The sequence below is a fragment of the Toxotes jaculatrix genome, chromosome 10 (genome assembly GCF_017976425.1).
Source record: "Toxotes jaculatrix isolate fToxJac2 chromosome 10, fToxJac2.pri, whole genome shotgun sequence".
NCBI lineage: Eukaryota > Metazoa > Chordata > Actinopteri > Toxotidae > Toxotes > Toxotes jaculatrix.
The window spans coordinates 16,010,737-16,030,904 of record NC_054403.1 but is presented as its reverse complement, the minus strand read 5'-3'; the positions used below and the strand labels follow the sequence as shown (position 1 = coordinate 16,030,904).

Sequence of the window (20,168 nt, the reverse complement as noted above, 5' to 3'; positions counted from 1 at the left end):
GGGAGTGTAGTGGAGATCAATCAATGGGAGTTTCACATCTCTACCGAGTCGCCACCAATCGATCGTAGAGAAACATGTCGCTCGGCAATGGGCAAACCCGCCTCATACGGTGAAGTAAATCACACAAACCCAAAAACCGACGACACGTTTAAGCTCCTGTAACACCTGCCAAAGCGACATTTGTTTAATTAGTAGCAGTCGAGGTCGATTTTGAGTAGCCGCTTGTTATCGGTGTTGACTGCTTTGGTCTGGCAAACCCCGGGCAGCTTCTCAGCTCATTAATAATTCAGCAGCTTCATAGCAGCGATACTATAAGACAGCGCTTTGAAAAACACTGACTTCATACATACACTCGCGTTTGAAGCCTTCTCCGATATACTACATAGACCAAACGCCCCTTTCTAGTGTGTTTTAACGTAGCAAACGCCTCACAATAATCCCGTCTTAGAAAAGAAATTATACACGATGTTATGTAGAAATGCAAGTTTATTGTCGTTGTCTTTACAATATAAATATAATGCTGTACAAAGGCCAATCAAAGGTCTGTGCTTTTAACCTGACTTCAAGTATTTTACCGACAGAAAATTATGTGTTATTGTAAAACTAGCACTGTGTTTAGGGCGATAACAAACCACTCAAAACACGATATAAATGAGCCAAAAAGGCTGCCACGGTGTGTAAATAACATGTTCCAAAATACTGTATATGTTGTGAAGTTACAAAATTTGGCCCACCCAGTATAATAGTAGTAGATGTACTTACAGGACAAGGGTAAAGTACAAAATTACATGTGAGTTACACTGAATATGACAATAGTTCAACTGTGTATGCTATTCTACAAATAAATAAATCAGTAAAAAGAACATGAGATACAAAATCTCTTCTTTTGTTATCCAGTTAGACCTCTCACTATTTAAGAATACAGAGAAAAACAACAATCACATTTTATCTTCTTCTGTGGCATACTCTTTGCTTTGGGGAAAGAAAGTTTTCACTTCCAATCTCTATGTCAGCATGAGGATATAAATCCCCACGTTTTACCCCTCCTCTCTTCTTCCACCTCTCTGCCTCCCTGCTCTTCCTGCTCTTTCTGCTGTCTGCTGTCTGCCTCAACCCTCCTCTTCTTCTGTGGAGGCAGTGTGGACTGCCGGTGACTGTGGAGGGGAAACTTGAAGGGGTCTGCATGGCATGCTTCGTCATCAGAGTTACCACGGGGCATCCCCAGCAGTCCTCCCTCTCTTCTGGCTTGAGCCTCTCTCCTAAGTCTCTTCACCTCCTGTCTTTCTCTACGCCTCTCTGGCCACGTCTTCCTCCTGCCAGCTCGGCTACAAGTCTCCTGCTTTGTCCTGTTCCTCCCCTGGACTGGTTGATTCTCCTCTCCACTCTGCTGCTGGTCTGAAGAACACATGGATCCAGCAAAACACAGACAACAATAATAAAAGAAGATCTCCTTGATAATCAGTGTGAGCCTGTATACAGACTGCAGTTTTCAACTGCACTAATTAATATTTTTAGATTAGAACAATGGGTCAAATGTAATGTGAAAAGGGCCGGTCACTGAGAAATTTTCACAGTGAATAATCAACAAGATCTGCAACTGCCCTCTGCTCTACAGAGTGTTTACCACCTGCTCGGCATCAAACAGGAGACAAAGTCAGCAACCAGATGATGAACAAGGCAACTACAGAGCCAGACATTTACCTCAAGAACTGTTGGAGACCAAAATAGAGCTAAAAAGAGACTGAATATTGGACCAACCCAACCCAACCCACATAAAATGCTAAAAGTGTGGAAGCTGAAAGATGTTGCAAAGCTCTATCTAGACAATTTTATGTGGTAATGCCTTACTAGTTTTTCATTATTTAGACACATTATTTCACCTGTTCAAAAACATAAATAAAGATCACAGATAAAATGCACTATTTCATGCAAACGTTTACACAGTTGTATATACAATATGTTCTGTCACCTTTGGCTTTGTTCTGCATCCTAGTACAACGTTGGAGGATGTCGTCCATGGTGTCGTAATGGCAAACATAAGGCAGTGAGGGAAAAGTCCCACTGACCATCCTCCTTTTAGTGCACTCCTGATATAGACAGAGACACAGAGACACAGTGGTAGAGAATAAGAAAAAAGGTGAAAGATGGATGCAGGAAGGTGATTGAGGAAGAAAGAAGAGAATAAATGTAATTATAAGTGAGGAAGTGATAGGATCAAAGAAAACCAGATACAATGAAGTCTGATCCAAAACAGAGAGAGAGAGAGAGAGAGAGAGAGAGGAAGGGAGAGTATGTTGGACAGAGGTATAAAGAGGGGTAGAGAAAGGCAGACAGAGAATGAGACATTTTATGGAAAAAGACAGAAAAGAGAGGGATAACAGAAGCCACAAAGGAGAGGAGAGACAGTAAAAATAAGGGAAGGATTCCTTTCATTCACCACTTACATGGCCATAATGTCCCCTCTTAGAGCAATTGTAACAATGAGCGTGGTGTCTCTTGTGTTTGAGGGTGTGGACTGTTTGTGGCCTGAGTGGAACCTCTAACCGGATCTGGGAAAAAAGGTCAAACAAAAGGACACTTTTAAACATAGAAAAAGGACTTCAGTCATCTTCTGCCAGCCTGTTTGGCTTACAGATTTAATTTTTTCCAATTTTGAGCACAAACACTAAAAACCCAAATTAGAAGTGAGTCAGAAAGACCCTTTACTGCTTCCTTATTAAAGAGGGTGAAATGAGAAAGTACAGCAAAGCCAAAACTCCAACTCACCGTCAAGTGGAATTGTCTCCATGTATCAGGGCAGGCCTGAGGAAAACCCAGGAGAAAGAGGAGAAAATTACTCTTTTGGAAGAATAGAAAAAAGCAGCGTGTAACAGCACTTAGGAGGAGGAACTGTTCGCAGAGATCAAACAATACTTCATAAATGGGGCCCCAAACACTCCTGAGACAAAAAAAAATGTGTCACGCAACTAACAAATGCTTTCCAAGTTTCCTTCAACACGGCAACACAGGGGCCAGACCTAGGGGCTAATGGACAAACTCACATCACAGAGATGTCCTGTCATCCCACAGCGCTGGCAGTGTTGGTTCCATATTGGGGGCCTTTCACAAGGCCTCAGGCCATGTGAAGGCAGCCCACAGCTGGGGCAAGAGCGGCTTGGACAGTCCTTCTGGATGTGGCCCTGAATCCCACAAAGGACGCAGGTGGGACATTTCTGAAGAGAGAAAAATTTTTTTTCTCACAGGGGTTTGAAAAATTATGATCTTCAATCATCAATTCTTCTCAACAGGTGAGGGTGGGATTACAACAACGCTGATGTCTCTACACATCTTATGGCAGCCTGTCAAGAAAGACTGAGTGAGGTAGTAAATTACAGCAGAAGCACGGTGAAAAGGTATCACATATCACAAAATAAAATGTTAATTTTTTTAATTATCTATTTTTCAAGTTGGCTGCATAACTTCTCACAGCAGCACAGAAATATAGATGTGAAATTAAACAGCTCAAATGATGCTGTAAATGTGTTTTTTTAGACCAATGGGACACCATGAGCCAGATGTATAAACTCTAGATTCACAACTAAAACTGAATGTGTATACATTAAGGCAGAAATATGCCAGCACACTCTTTTTGTCAGATTTATAAAGCTGTGTGTACACGTGGTTCTGTTTTATAAATCTCAGTCATTGTGGAGGTGGACCCACATGTACAAGCCTCGTTTCCACTACCACAGTTCAGCACAAATGGATGCACAAATGCCCTTACACATCTGTTTGCATATTGATACATCAACAGCAAAAAACAAAGAGCAGTTTTACTGTTTCACCAGCTCTGAACAGCTGCACAACACTGCACACAACCATTACACACAGCTCTTATATAAAAACAGACTTTACAAAGAAGCCTACTTCACAGGTGGGGATAAAATCAAAAGGTCACTGACGGGGAAATAATGCCTCAAACGTAAATAAAAATAATTATTGAACTTATAAAGACTTATTTAAAATTAAGCTTAAGCTAAATGAGCCATTGATTGAAATCTTACAGATTACTGTGCAGATTTAGATTCTGAAAATAATAACAGAATCACCAGAGCACACCAAAATTCCTGTAATGGCTGTTATATGCAACAAAAACATAATACATGCTAACTGACAGTATAAATTTACAGTGTATATTTTGTGTGTGCAAGAAAGGAAGGTTGTGTGTTCCTTCACCTTATGGTAGTAGCAGCTTTTGGCAAGGTGTCCCATCCTGTTGCAGATGTGACAGATCAGAGAATGACCAGGAACAAAATAGCGGCTGGGCCCAAACTGATCAGCACCACACTAAATAATATGAGAAGACAAAGAGATGACAGTAAATATTAAAAAATCTAATTATGTTAACTCTAAAATTTGAAAACTAGATTATTTCCATCTTTTGTCAGTTTTCTAAATCCATATTGAGAATTTTATAACTCATTGCTGAAGTATACGGTTTAAAAAGTCAATAAATGTCCTGTAACTGTAAATAGTTGTTTTTGTTCCAATATTGTACTATAAGCCATTTGAATGTATTTTTCTAAATGTATGTTTTGTATATGTACAATATTTGCTTTTGAAATGTGATAATACAAATTAAAAAATACTGACTGCTCCTGTTGTATTCCTCAGAATGGGCAGACACCAAATGTTACCTTGTCTTTTTCTGATACAGCCCAAGTATCTTTAACTGGTTTCACATTTGGATCTGTGAAGAAGATATAGAAAATTAAGTTATTCAAACATAAATGTATTCAACAATGAAAGCCATAACTGAGCAGCTCTCATGCAGCATACTTCTTGACCTGCAACACACATTTCCAAAAACATCCCTTACAAAAAAAAATACAAATCATATAAATGATAAATGTAGTTTTTCCCAGGTATTCTGTCTTGTAAAAGCTATAACTCTCAGGACTCAGAAACAGGATGAAAAACACTTGACCTTCCTAAAATAACCAATCACTTACATGTGAGAAAAACCCTAAAACCTCTCTGCTCCAGCAGAGCTGCTGGCTGGCAAGACAAGATGAAGTAGCTTTGCAGGGCAGCTCCCTGGTGTGAATATGAGTATCTTCATTAATGTGAAGCAGAGCATTTCTGAAACACTGAGTGCATGCTGTGCTGTACTCTCTCTGTACAAGTTTAAAAATAAATTGCACTCCCACAGATTTTCATAAATCTCCGTAATTCAACACACAGAGTAACTGTCTAAGCTGATAACTCTGCTGCATTACCTATGAAATATTATTGCTCATGGAGTTATCCATTATGCCTGAAAGGAGTTTTTTTCAGCAGAGAAACAGATCATTCTAATAGTTGTCCAGAGAATTTAAAAACTTTACTTCATCTGAAAGTTCTTAAATAGCAACTGTAGCATGGCCTGTTTTGTTTAAGAGGATATTCAGCATCACCTTGTATCACTGCTAAGAGGTAATAATGTGTTCTTAGCTTTACTGCAGCAATAACATAATTTCAGAGAACAAGGGTGCAATTCAAACCTTTATTTCTCCACAATTAAATCACAAATATTAAAATCCTTCCTCTAATTAAAACCAACTGATTTTAACTAACGAAAAGATTCATCCACAACCACTTCCATATTGTTAAATAAAAGTAAGTGGTGATATACCTTGAATTTCTTGGCCCTGTTTTGTTGATTTCTGTACTGAACCTTGCCATGGGCTATCAATAGTTTTGGTTATTCATGAACTTACACTTACTTGAGGGCAAAATATGTCTTGTGCTTGTCCAATCACATGCTGACAAGCAAAATAGTTTTCACAGTGGTGGCCATGACTTGTTTAATCACATTTGAATGTAAAATGAACCTATACTCATGGGTCAGCAGTGACATACAACACACATATTCACCCCAGTCAAATTAAGAAGTGGCTTAAGAAGTTAAGCCACACAGTTGTAGGCTATAGACTGTAACTCTAATTTACACTGCCTGAGACTGAATACAGATTACAGAGAGGTTGTCATGTCTAATTCTTGTATAGTTATTTTTCTTATCATTACATGGCAAAAGATGATCCTTCAGCTAATATAGCTGGATACCCTTGGATATATCTCCTTGGATTTCACTCAGTTTAGCCTGTTTTTCCCTCAGGTAAACGTTTCAGAAAAACACAATGCAAATTTAATCACTATAAAAACAATTTTTTGAACAGTGGGAGCATTCAGACATGATGATAGAGAGACAGCAAAACAGTGTTAACCTTCATCTCCAGAGTCATCCTCAGAGCTGCCACAGTACTCCAGGTTGAGCTGGATGCTTGAGTCTCCAGCTTGCTCCTCTCCTCCCAGGATCATCCACTCCTCGATGGGCTGTTCACTGTCCTCCTCCTCCTCCTGCTCCTCCTGTAAGGCAGTACTGGAAGCCGAACTGGGGCTCCTGTCCTCCAGGGCTCGTCCAGAGCTGATGGAAAAGGCCAAGACAAGTGGAGGAGAGCTTTCCCTGCTGAGCCGTGCAGCTTGTTTACAGCTGCTCTGTTTCTGGTCACTTAACACGATCACACTTTCACCATCTGAACTACAACAGTCCTCAATAAAGGCAGCCTCCTCACTATTGCCGTCCTGTACGTTTTCCTTGGTGTAGTCCATAGTACAATATGACAAACTGCGGCTGAACAGCGCCACACAACGACGACTCGATGCGTTGCTATCAAACAGCGGTGGCTGTCGGATCAGTTACTACAAATAAAAAAAGAAATAAAAGAACTAAAGCCTGTTTTTTTTTTTAATTCTTCATTATGGATGTAAACATGCAACATATCCTCAAGGGAAAGATCAAGTTAGGCTAACCGGCTCTATGCTAACATTAATTAGCTCCGTGGTCGCCGAGGGTTATTCATTTAGCTACATTAGCAAACACAGCCATGTCAAACAAAGCCTATAATGACATTTTTCGGACGCGTACCGTTTTTAGTTCACTATGTCTCGGTTGCGACTTCACGTAAAATCTCAATACTTATTTTGCCTCCATAGAACTGAAGGGGTTGTTGCTACCATGCTTGTTTACATTCGAAGTACTTCACCCGGCGTTTCCGGAAAACGTTGGACAACCAAAACTAAACCCAGCGTTAAAAAAGGGGGAGTAAAATAAACACAGAGTTTGGCTGCTAGTGTTGTTCCCGGAGTGGAAACAGCTCATTTCTATCATCATTTGATATTTAGTAGTCATGAAGTAATGTTAAAAGACTAGTGTTGCAGGAAGATTTTCCACAGATTGTCTCCAGGAAAGTTCTTCCTTGTTAATTGGTTATAAAAGATCTATTAAAACTTTAGTAAACAATGTATTAAGCATTGTAAAATCCATTTATTACAGATTATTATTAATTCTGACATTTGTAAGACTGAACTGAATTATACTTCATGCTTTTTTGTTTTACAAAGTCTCAAAGGCTTAAAAGAGATGGGGTTTTTTTTTTTTTTTTATGTGAAATGGATTACAAACAGGGCTGTAGCACACTGAGGTCATATCCTCAGTATTTTTCTGAGAATTTCAAGAGTTTTAACTTGGGGAATTAGCCTGTATCTTTTAGATGTACTTACGAACCTACTTTTAAATTTGAATATAGGCCAACAAATATTAAATTGATTTAGTGATCTGTGATCTCCATCATGATTTGATTCCAGGAAGGAGAATACTTTGAAACAGCACTTAATACTGGACTTCCATACTTCCAATTCTCACCCAACTTTTGTAGCATTTCACCAGGTCTCTGTGTACTGATAACTGTTTGGACCATCGTGTTGGAAAATAAAATGTATATAACTGGATGGAAAGTCCAGATATTATTTATTAATATTAATATTTTTTGAGACTGGTGTGTATGAGGTGGAACTTGGACTTCTATGTATTTGAAATCCTGGTCACAAGAACTGACTAAGGCGCCTTTAGCGCTAAGAGAAAAGGAGAAACTGTTCGCGTGCACTAGTGCATGACTATCCAATCAAATAAGGCTCGTGCCGTTGTCCACAGCTCAGGTGCATTGAGCAGCAGAGAGGTAGTCCGCCCTGTTACTCAGCATCGCGGACCAACGGGAGCAGTGCTCTCTGGAAAACTTATTTTATTCGGTTTTACGTTTGACCGAAAATGTTTCATCCTCGAAAACAGCTGCACTTTGTAGCCAACAGCGTCTAAAGTTCAGGAGGACTGAGAGTGTTTTAGAGTCGGACATCAGTGTGTGATGGAAGTACGCTTTGGACAGGTGCCGCTCACCGTTACGCACAGTAAGTAACGTTGTTTCCTATTAGATTAAGTCAGTCAGCTTAAGCTTAATTTGACTCTGAATCATGTGGACTGTATATGTATAGTAAACTACCCTGTAACCAGCCTGGTGTTTCTTTGATCCGCTCCGGTGCCCAGGACACGGCGGGGTGAACCAGCTTGGCGGAGTCTTCATTAACGGGCGCCCGTTACCGCACGTGGTGAGACAGCGCATTGTGGAGCTCGCGCAGCTGGGCGTGCGTCCCTGTGAGATCTCCCGCCGCCTGCGCGTCAGTCACGGCTGTGTCAGCAAAATACTGGCCAGGTAAATTCTTGTAGTCCAATTTATTCATTTATTAATTCAGCGATTGAACGGGTTTTTGGGCGACTACACATTTTAACACAATGCAGTCTGTGATTATCCTTATTTCTACAGCACTTTTCAAAACAAAGTTCCAAGTGTCACAGTGTTCGGACATGAAAACCACCCACATCGTAAATATGTTCATAGGTCATTTGTAAATGTATATGATTATTAAAAAAACTGCCTACTTTAATGGAAATGCCTATCTGCTGCCAGTCCCCTATTCTACCGCATCCCAAAGGTGTTCTACTGGATTCAGATCTGGTGGCTGAGGAGGCCAGTGCAATACACTGAACTCACTGTCATGTTCATGAAACCAGTTTGAAACGACTTTTGCTTTGTGACATGGCATTCAGACCACCATTGACTGGTAGTGGGAACCTAAAGTGAGCCAAGAAAACATTACACCACCACCACCAGGCTGGACTGTTGACACAAGGCAGTTTGGGTCCATGGATTCATGCTGTTGATTCCAAATTCTGACCCCGCCTTCTGTGTAGCAGAAATCCAGATTCATCGGACCAGGCTATGTTTTTCCAGTCTTTAGCTGTCAAGTTTTGGTGAGCCTGTGTGAGCCCACTGCAGCCTCCAATTTCTGTTCTTGGCTGACAGGAGTAGAACCCGATGTGGTCTTCTGTTATTGTAGACTATCCCCTTCAAGGTTCAACATGTTGTGCATTCTGAGGTGCTTTTCTGCTCACCGCAGTTGTAAAGAGAAGTTATCTGAGTTATCATAGCCTTTCTGTCAATTCCAACCGGTTCACCTCTTAACTCCCTCATCAACAAGGCATTTCCGTGCACAGAACTAAGGCTGTGCACGGAAATGCATTTTTGATGATGGAGTAGAATGGGCTGTGCATTGGATGGTTTTTGCACCATTCAGAGTAAAATCTCTTGAGACTGTTGTGCATGAAAATCCTAGGAGATTCAGAAATACTCAAACCAGCCCATCTGGCACCAGCAGTCAGGCCACAGTCAAAGTCATCTGCATGATTGAATGCGTTGCACTGCTACGACATGATTGGCTGATTGGATAATAAAGTGCTCAGTGAGTGTATATGTACACGGTTCCTAATTCAGATTTTATTTCTTATTCACCTCAAGATGATGTGATTTTCTTTGAATCTACAGTGGAGCTCTGTGCTTTTTCTAACTTTATTCCAACTTATATACTTACATACTGACAGATGTCAGCATTGTTCATTCAGGTACAATGAGACAGGGAGCATCAGACCAGGAGTGATCGGAGGCTCCAAGCCCAAAGTGGCCACTCCGAGAGTTGTGCAAATGATCCTGCATCTGAAACACACCAACCCCACCATGTTCGCCTGGGAGATCAGAGACAGGCTGATGCTGGAGCGAGTGTGTGACCATGACAGCGTGCCCAGCATCAGCTCCATCAACAGGTACAGAGGACCTTATGTGTACTATATGTGTGCACTTCACTACATGGATCAATAAAATGAGAGTTGAGAGAGTTCCCTCTGTCTTTACAGGATCATCAGAAGCAAAGTCCAGTCTGAGTCATGTGAAGTTGGTAAGCTTTCTTGTCGCTTCTCCTCTGTCGTTATCTATCTGTCTCTCTGTGACGTTTCCTGACAATGACCTCTGCACCCACAGCATCATCAGCATCACCGGTTGCCATGGGAACAGTGTATTCCGCTGAGTCTACGTATTCCATCAGTGGGATTCTTGGAATCAGAAAATGCAGCGGCAAATATAAAGAAGGTAATACAACAGTGATCAGTGATTTCTCAAAATTAATATCTTAAGGCAAAAAAAAAAATCATCTGACTCATATCAAGAAAATGACACTGATGCAAAAGGCTTTCTGAAGCAAGATGTTTCAGACTGTAAAAAAAAGAAAAGACTTTTCTCCACAGGCAATTTCTTTTCCTTGGTTTTATTCCACACTGGATTAAACATCTGGTGAAGATGGATGTACTTTCAGAGCAGACAAAGAGATTATAGAGGATTCACCGTGGTACCAGACCACACAGCAGACTGATGAGTAAAGCCGGGTTCTTGTGTTAATATTAGTCTGAATGAAACAACCTCCGCAGCAGGAGATCTACCTCACTGCCCCAGGCTGCTGTCCTCTTAGCCAGCAGGCCCCTCTGCTCCCCCTGCCTCCCCCTCACCTCTGCCTCTCATTACAGGCCTGCTTACACCTCCACTCCTCCATCACTGAAACCATTAGACTCAGAGATCAAAGAGATAAATACGCACAGTAACACTTGGGAACACACACATGCATGTGTTTTGTCATTCTTCTAATTAGAACAAGTGAAGATCACAGCAGGGGGACTAAGGTAGGAAGGGAAATAAAAGTCAACATGGACTGAAGCTGTTTTGTTTTCCAGGCAGAGGCATCTCCTGCGGCGCGTACCACGATCAGCCATGTTCCCGTAATGATGCCCGGGGACAGCCTGACCCCTGCCTGACCTCTGTCTCCAGCTTGACCTTTTACCCCAGCCTGCCAGCTAATCATAATCAAGACCTGATAGGTCAGTCTGCATCAAAATATGATCACTTATGTCTGGAATGAGTTCAGCTTTGATGTGCTTTCAAAAAGGTGTTTTTCTCTTGTTCAGGGTCTCCATGTCATTACAGCTGAAGGGGGCTGAAAGAATATCATCCATTTTTGTGCCAAAAACATCATGATTACACAACAAGATCCAATGAAATTTTATGTGTAACAAAATCAATGACATCAAGATAGAAATCTGTATCAAAATTTGCAAGTGTGTTCAAATAAAAACTGAAATGACATGACTGTTTATGTTGTATTTACATAATTTGGGCTCAAAACATTATTTCAGAGGCTTAATAGAGCTTCATCAGTCCAACGTATTATCCCCCGTCCCTGTCACCCCTGTGGCCATTTTCTCCCCAGTCAGTGGTTGAGGTAGAGTATCATTAGGGGCCCCGTGATGGAGAACATCGACTTGTTTTTTTCTCCTTAGTGTGTATCTCCCTGGCCTCCCCTCCAGGATGAGGGATTAAAGGAGAATATGGGAGCTGCCAGAGGGACCAGCAGGGTCAAAGAATACAGCTGAGAAAGAAATCTGAGGCCAAAAGTGGGCATCAGTCTGCAGGAGGCATGTAGAGAACAGGAGCATGGTGGCAAATGCTTGTTTGCATATGTACATACAAGCAGACGCCCACAAGCATGAATAATTTTGGCCATTTTCCAAAATCACATTTTTGTATACAAAGAACTTTTTCACATTGTGATGCTCTGTGCTGGATACAACTATTTGGGCATTTCTTAAAAGTAAAGTTAATTTTATTTTATTTCTAAATCCCCAAAATCAGAGGGCTGTACAGTTTTTATGCTTTCATATTCTCAAATGCTGAAAAGAAAAAAACTCAAGAAGAAGAAGAACAGAGGAGGGAATTTCCTTCCAGGACAAACACACCTGCAATAGGTGTCAAATATACAGGTGTAGAATTACAGTATGGAGATAGAGACTAACAATTAAGGGAATTAAATAAATAAATCATCATTATTAGTAAATTATTAAGTAGCATAAGCATATCATATTAATGTGTAATAAGTTGGAGAGTCTCAGGCAGAGGGTAGAGGTGTTTTACTGTTTACTGACACACGAGAATGGATTGGAGTCATTGTTAATGTTAGTTGTTCCACTTGTGTTTTTCTTGCTATAACAAGTCGAACTGTTTACTACGAAAAAACAAACATTCCCGGTTTTAATGTCTTGATATCAGGGTCGCAGTGTTGGATATATCATATGAAACCACAGGTCTGTGTTGCAAGTGTTGTTTTTTGTTTTTGTTTGCATATATTAGTCCCCCTTACAATAAAACGAGCATGGTCTGAACATCACACGTTAAATAGTAGAAGACTGTATCAGAGGTTTTCTTTGTAAACTGACTCAGTGCTCGTTGGGCAGAAACACCAGAAACTGAACTGTTACTCTCAAGCTCCAACTCGTTAAGACCAGATAGTTGACTCTGATTCACTTTTACAAACAGCCCAAGTGAACTGGCTGCTTACCCTCCAGCAATCTTGCGGTATAATCAGTTGTTTTTTAGGCTTTAGTTCTGTGCAGCCAATTCTCCAGTGGACAATATGAGACAAACCTTTGTTGCTAGGAGGATAGTGACACAACCAAAAGGGAGCTCTTATTTTTGGACAGCAAAACCAACAGGGAGCTGATCAAAGACCTCAGGCTGTGTTCTGTGATGTAACATGAGCCAGGTTTACGACGGTTTTTGGCAGGTTTTCAGCAATGCCTTGAAAAATGAAGCAATCCGAAACTACAAATTAAAGTCAAAATGTTTAAATCAGCAAATTGTGTTGTCATTCTCACCCCATTCGCTCTTTTCTTAACCCAGATTTCTGCTCCATGCTGTGCAGTGAAGCCTCCTGCAGAGATTCAAGATAAAGATTTAGTTTGAAAACTAAAATTACCTATTGTTAAAACTGTGTATAGTTTAAAAAAAAAAGGGGGCGGGGGGATTTTAAATTAACCAGTACACTTTTGAAGTAGTTAAAAAAGATAAATAATTTCAAAATAAAGTGTAATATCCCTTTAAGGGCAACAAAGAGGATAACAATATTAAAGGAAAGGGTGCACATAGTGTGGAGTGCTTTCAGCATCATTTTTAATTACTGAACAAATATTTTATGTGTTGAGTCACCCTCCAAACGTCCCTGTGCAAACCACAGAGACAGAGAGAGTACACATTTAAATCTTGCTGCTACACACAGCATCTTTTCATTGGTAATTGTTTTGTGAAATACTGACCACTGGCAGGGTAACAGGCTGATAGCAGCTGAAAGTTTTGGCCACAGTTGAAATAAAGTTAGGAAACTAAAAGGCCCTCTCAAAGTCCCATTTTAAATATATTATGATAAACATTACAAGAGAAACAACATATAGATTTGGTGTTCCCTGTATGGCAACACAGGAAGTATGAGCAGGCAGCAGGGGGTGATTTCTTTTCACACGTTTCACAGGTGAGATGCAATAAAAGGTTGCTATTAGTAGTTACTGTCAATTTTCATCAATATACAATATACACCACTTTACAAAGCAACATTCAGAGCTGGTTTTCAACGATGATTAAAAAAAAAAAAAAAGAAACACACTTGACATAAAATTATAAAACTGAAAACAAGCCTCTGAAAGGCTCATTTACAGTGTCCAGGACTGCTTTTAAAAGTTTTTTTTAGTTTTAAAGTTTTAAAAGCATCAGTAGTTGTACATGGTATGTGACTGATAGAGCAAGTTGTTGATAAAAAGAAAAACTTGAGTAATTTAATCAACTAAAACTTAGATCAGTAGATCATGATTTATTGGGCTACACCCTGTAAACACACACTCCAGTTATAGTTACACACATCTCCTCTTGTATAAATCCACTACAGGTGAAAGCACAGAGAAGGAAAGGACACAGTAAGAAATGGTGGCCAATGATTTGTGTGTTATTTCTCATGCTGGCGTTCACTTTCTTCAGTAAGTGACAAAACTTACAATGTTGAACATGAGCACACTTACAGATAAAATTATGAGCAATAGCAGAATTTCCATTTTTCATTATACTTAGTATAATTACTGAGTGCATGAAAATGGATTCTGTAAAAGTGAGTGAAAGTGGTCTTTAATTAGAAATATGAATGAATAGTTATGTTCCTCTTTGATACCAGTGTTTTCTCTGGATTGTTTATTGAGTCCTAACATGGACTCCAAATAACCCACTGTTAACTTTGTCTTGCAATGCACCCAAAGAAAGGAGAGATGATTATGATCATGTTTTTACCTGCGTCCTGCTGCTGCTGCATTGCGACCACCAGTCCTGTGTATGTTTATGTTTGTGCATGCTTCTCAGTGTTGGCATTTCACTGTTCCTTCTCACCAGATGAAAACCAAACATAAAAAGGAGAGACACCCAGGCTTTAACCACAGGCTTTTAAGCAAGACTCTTTAACTTTTGAAAGAAAAATAACACATTCATCATCTTACAAATGACATGTTTCATTTATCATCCATAAAACGCACCCTTTAATTTAAAAATATACACACACAAATTTTCTTTGATATTAGAATAAATTTCATGCTCATGAATTCACAGCCCTAGGGGCTGGACAAGACCATGTACACAAGTTTCTGAAATGCTGTCACTTTAATGATCTAAAATTAAACCATAAAAAAAAAAAACTATCACTTAATGTTGATTAGAAAGATTAACTAGTAGCATTAAACTAAATCTCACATGAGCAAGCTCCCTGAATGTATATGATACTGAGGTCCCATAAAAACCCACCTACTCACACCACATGTCAAATGCAAATAATTAATCTGACTTTAGTGAGGTTCAGCTTGGTGTATGTGTGTGCGTCTTTGTGTGCAAGCACATGCCTTCGTGTTTCATTACCTCAGAGTGTGTGGTGTAAAGCTGCCTTTCTTGAGTTATGCTTGGGTTCAAAGTACAAAAGTGGATTTTTATTTGGGATATTTTATACCCAACTACTTCCTTCTTTATAAATCACTGCAGCGTTTCCTCATTCTCATGGTCAAAGCAGCAGTCAAAGCTGAAGGAAAAGGGGGAGAAAAGTTAGTCACTATAGGTTTACAGGCAATAATAATCAAGACTTAAGAGCTGTACAAGGAAACAAGGGGGAAAAAAAGCTTTGTCTGGACTTAGCTCAGCTGAATTGTTTATTAAGCGTCAATGACACTGCTCGACAAACAGAACTGAACTGAGTCTGAACCAAAACTAAACCAGAAGAGGAACAGAGACCAGTGCTGGACAATGTCTGTACCCCCCAGAGTTGTTCACAAGAGAAGGGAGACAATCACAGCTCTGCCTCTGTATTATGCTGGACACCTGCTGAAGAAACACAGCAAAGAGAAGGTAAGAACAATGGGCATGGGAAAGATACAGAATGTACAAGTGAAGTGACAGTAAAAATAAGTTGGACTAAAATCAGATGAGCGGAGGATTGAACTCATGATAATGGTGTGAAATTTCAGTACGATATGTTATGTTTGCCAAAGGTTTTCTGACTGTTTAATGTGTGACAGTAGTTGTGGGAGAGCAAGAACATAAATTCAAAATAACATTTATGATTTTCAGGATTTCAAGAAGTACTATGCAGAGCTCCGTGGTGCCACGCTGTTCCTGTACAAAGATGACACGCAGGACACAGTAAGAAAACTCTTTCATTTTGACAATGGTTCATTTAACTTTAAAACTGACTTAAAGGCCATTGTAAGCAAGTGTGGGATCTTTATTTACAGATTCTGAAAATGTGTGTATGATTAATTAAACAAAGATGGAAGTTTGTGTTTTCCCAAGATCAGATGACATTCAAGAATTATTAACAAAGGCAACACTGGTAAGGGGCTATTAGGAAGCACTGAAGTTAAAGGAGACATAAAGGGACAGAAAAACAACAAACAATAAAAACACATTCTTATTTTAGATGAACTGATGCATGTTTTAGCTGTTTACTTTGTCAGTACACAGAGAAGCTGGACCTGGAGCAGCTGGAGTCCATGGAACTGAATTCTCCATATCAAAAGAAGATGCCAACCATCTTCACTCTCACCCTGCACACAGAGGAGGTGCAGCTAAAGGTGTGCTGTACCGAAATCAGAATTTTTTCTTAAAAGAAACTAAAAATAAAAAAATGTTGCATATCTGAACATTTTTGGAGCCAAGTGAAATCAAATTGACCCTAATCACAGTAATCTGGTTTCATTTTTCTTCACCTTTCCTTTTCGCACGTTTTAATTTTGTTCTCTGTCTGTTGTTTGTGTGTCTGTACAGATGGACAATCCCGACACAGGAGAGGAGTGGAGGGGTTACATCCTGACAGTCGTCAAAGTAAGCAGACACACGCACACACATATATAAACTTACACACTCTGCTGCTTTGATGTGGGAATCTATCTAGACCCTCAGCACAGCTGCTGCTAACAGTACAGAATATTGCTGAGTGCTTGTATTTTAAAAAAACGGGGAAAAAAAAAAACCCCCAAATAACAAACACTGAATGTCTGAGTTCAAACCTGCTCAGAGGACAGGTATTTAACTGCAACACAACTTTTATGTGGCTATGTAATTCTTTGCCTTTTTGACAAACAAAGCCAGGCACTACAACAAAAGGAAATTTCATGGTTAATAATTAGGCAGTAACGTGGCTCGTGGTGCTTCTAGAGACAAACTTCCCCTAAGAGTGATTAAGAAAATGGTAATGGCATACAAATAAAGTCGAAAACAAGATAGGAAGAATATCTACAAACTGATAACAAGATCCCATATAATATTTTACAGCATGTGACAGAAAAACAACGCCCAGGTTAGTGACTGGGCGTTTAAGTACTGGATTTTTTAAAATGCTGCACAGTAACTAACAGTTAGTTACTAACTGATGATATTAGTAATAACAAAGAGTGATCAATAATGTTTCCTTGTAGAAAGAGATTCCCGGTAGGCTGCAGCTGCTGCCTGGCCAGATGTTGATGTTGCAGGAGACTCTGCTTGAGGAGAGAAGAAGAAATCTCCCTGCATCACGTCCGCCTCTCCCACCCCGACCTTCCTTCATGCTCTCAGTCTCATCACCCCAGTGTCCTCCACCAGCCACAGACAAGCCCGACAACAGCGTCCCTGACATGCCTGTGTAAGTGGGTCTCCAAAAAAATGTTCCTTTCCTCACAGCCGCTCTCAGTTCAAACACAGAAACAGCTTGTAGATCCTCACATGCAGACCATCTGTGTCTAACAGAAAGGAAAACAAGAAAACATGGTTATCATAGACATATTTTAGGTCACTGACATTTAAAACCTTTGTGTTATTCTAAGCTCACAAACATGTTGTCATGTGTCCATTGCCTGCTGGAAAGACACTCCTACACCTTTATTACTCCCAATGGCAATGAGGAAGTATTTATCTTTTCATTTGCTCCTGCAGGTGTTTCTTCGATGTGTCTCGGCAGGAAGCTGAGAGGATGCTGGAGGAGAACCCCGAGTATGGAGGCATCATCCTCCGCCCGTCCACCCTTGCCAAAAACTATGCCCTGACCCTCAGACAACTGACGCCCAGGTCTGACGATCCATCTCAGCTTCTGAAATGTACCACTGATTACAGATTAATGGAGGTCTCGTAAACATAGTCCCCCATTAGCATTTAGATCATTTGCATTTGCAGTAAGCAAATAACTCTCCTCTTTCTTGTATTTCAGAGGGCCTGTCATGAAGAACTACAGAGTGACCTCCACAAACTCAGGGTTTGTCATTGAGCTGGACATGCCAGTAAGTCCCACAACTTTTTAACTAAAGAAGACACGAATTGCACGTGGCATCCAGTGAAAGAAAATCTCAGCATTTGCTGCTAACCTGCATAGCACGCATGTCCCACTGTTTAGGAAAAATAAAACCTGGAACACAAATGATTTTTGTCCTGCAAAGCAGAGTGAGGACCAGGCTCCTTGTTCAGTGAATGACTCAAAAATGTTCTCAAACCTGTTGAACCTGCTTGGGAAGATTTTTGACACTATATATTCCGAATGACTTGAGTGCCTCCAGTTGGGAAAGTGAATACTTTTTCTCTTCATTATCGCTGGTAATTACAAAATAGGATATGTGCTTACTGAGAGACAGGTTTCTCCTGCCAACACAAGCGCTTGGGCTTGCTTTGGCAGACTGTATTGGCCCTTTAAGGAATGTTCACCATTGTAACAGTGAGACAAAGCCTGATTTTGCCAAATGGTTCAAATTAATGGCAGACATTGTGTCATAACATGAAGTAAATATTCCTATTTTTATGATGAAAATCACAGACATCATAAAACTGGCCTCTCTTTTTTGCTTTTCTTCCTTTGTCTCTGTAGGTGACAGTCTCCTCCTTGAAAGATGTACTTAAATACTTCCTTGAAAAGACAGAGTACCGTCTTCATCCCTATGTGGTGTCTCAGCCCTACGACACACGGATTGGTGAGAAGAAGCCCGCTTTTACAAATAGTCTGTTTCACTGACCACTATACAGCCATTGAAAATGTTTATGTGTGCATTCAGCAGAGGTCTCACCTGTTCCAAAGTGCATCAGCATCACCTCACCTGAACCTAAAACATTACCCAAGGCACAAGTGGCACCCATGCTACGGTCGGAAACCCAAGAGGAGCTGCAGCCCCCTCCAGCCAAGCCAGAGGATGGTGAATACGTGGTTCCTGATGATCACAACCAAAAGCTAGGTGAGTGTGAATGCTTTCACATCAGTATTTAGCAGAGCTGCACAAGCGAGTCATCATCATTAAGTCATTTTAAATGAGTGACATTTGTATGTTTTTGTCTGAACTAGTTCAGCTGGACATTGAGCTTCGGCAAGCTATAAAAATTCGGAGGGAAAACATCTACACTGCAAGTGACAAGCAGGAGGAGGAGTCCTATGAGAATCAAACCACTAAAAAATCCCACTCCGGCACAGCACAGTGGACTACAATGGATGCAACAGTGTGAGGTACATCCTACTGCTGCTGCTTAGTGTGAAGCTCACAAGTCTGCTAATTTAATGTGTAACTTCAGTGGATAAATTACAAGTTTCGTCGTGGATTTGACAAGATTGTGCCACCCAAATGAAAGGAGTTCTCAATTTCTTAGAGCAGGGGTCTCAAACTTCAACTACGCAGGGGGCCACTGGTCAGGTTGTTCTTTAACACATTTGGGAGCTGCTTTAACACTTGGCACCAAAAAAATCAAAATTTTTTCAACAATGGATTTCACCTATAAAGACCCAAAATCTCTTGTCCCTTCTCTTGCACCTGGCACACAGCTAACATGGCTGTTTGCAGCCATGTTAGCGGGTGTGTGAGGCTGTACCTGAGGCACAGCAGTGCTTTGAGCATGCTAAAATGCTAACGCTAACTTTCTGATGTTCACCATCTCAGTTCAGTGTGGTAGCATGCTAACATTTGCTAACTAGCACAAAACACAAAGGTGGGAATGTCAGTAGTATTGCATGTACTGAATTAGACGAATTGAACAAGTGGACCTGATGATGGCACTAGACGGAAAGGTCAGGGGATCCTTAAAGTGATTACTATTTATCCTGTGGAGGCCATAAATGTGTGTAACAAATGACTCTGCAGAAAAGAACAACAGAAAGAAAAACAGAAATTTCAACCTCATGGAGTTACAGAGGAAAAGTGAGGAGATCACCAAAGCTATTATAAAAGATGATCTGTGTGTGCACAAAATTTTGTGCCAAACTGTTCAACAGATGTTGAGAAATTTAACTGAATTTGTGAAAAAATTTTTTTACCTTGAGTAAAAGTCAGAGGATCGCCAAAGTCAACAGAACTTATCCTGTGGGGACCTTGAATATCTGTAGCAAATTTAATGAAAATTGAGGATATTTCCGTCATGGTAGCATCATTACGACCCCTGAAGCAAGGATATTAACATGGATGAGAAGCTCATTTTGTACTTTTCAATTCTGCTACCTTGCCAGAAAAAAAGGTGAAAATTTGAAATGGGAAAAAGTAACAGACTCAAAACATGTGATGAACAAAGTTTCTCATGGCCAGATCTGGC

The 20,168-nt window shown here is 40.3% G+C and overlaps 2 protein-coding genes and 1 pseudogene across 2 annotated transcripts; 2 read left to right on the top strand and 1 right to left on the bottom strand.

The window, feature by feature from the left end:
• Nucleotides 1-486: 486 nt before the first annotated feature.
• On the bottom strand, nucleotides 487-7,070 carry LOC121188464 (annotated as a pseudogene).
• A 1,149-nt stretch (nucleotides 7,071-8,219) lies between these two features.
• Nucleotides 8,220-11,220, top strand: LOC121188121 (paired box protein Pax-5-like). Its single transcript, XM_041047694.1, has 6 exons — nucleotides 8,220-8,262; nucleotides 8,399-8,564; nucleotides 9,812-10,009; nucleotides 10,100-10,140; nucleotides 10,967-11,110; nucleotides 11,198-11,220. The coding sequence occupies exons 1-6, from the start codon at nucleotides 8,220-8,222 to the stop codon at nucleotides 11,218-11,220; spliced, it is 615 nt and encodes a 204-aa protein (XP_040903628.1).
• A 4,044-nt stretch (nucleotides 11,221-15,264) lies between these two features.
• LOC121188120 (signal-transducing adaptor protein 1-like) lies at nucleotides 15,265-19,094 on the top strand. Its single transcript, XM_041047693.1, has 10 exons — nucleotides 15,265-15,488; nucleotides 15,711-15,782; nucleotides 16,097-16,213; nucleotides 16,407-16,463; nucleotides 17,057-17,259; nucleotides 17,550-17,681; nucleotides 17,821-17,890; nucleotides 18,469-18,571; nucleotides 18,656-18,835; nucleotides 18,937-19,094. Exons 1-10 carry the CDS (start codon nucleotides 15,387-15,389, stop codon nucleotides 19,092-19,094), a joined length of 1,194 nt encoding a protein of 397 aa, XP_040903627.1. The 5' UTR covers nucleotides 15,265-15,386.
• Nucleotides 19,095-20,168: the final 1,074 nt, after the last annotated feature.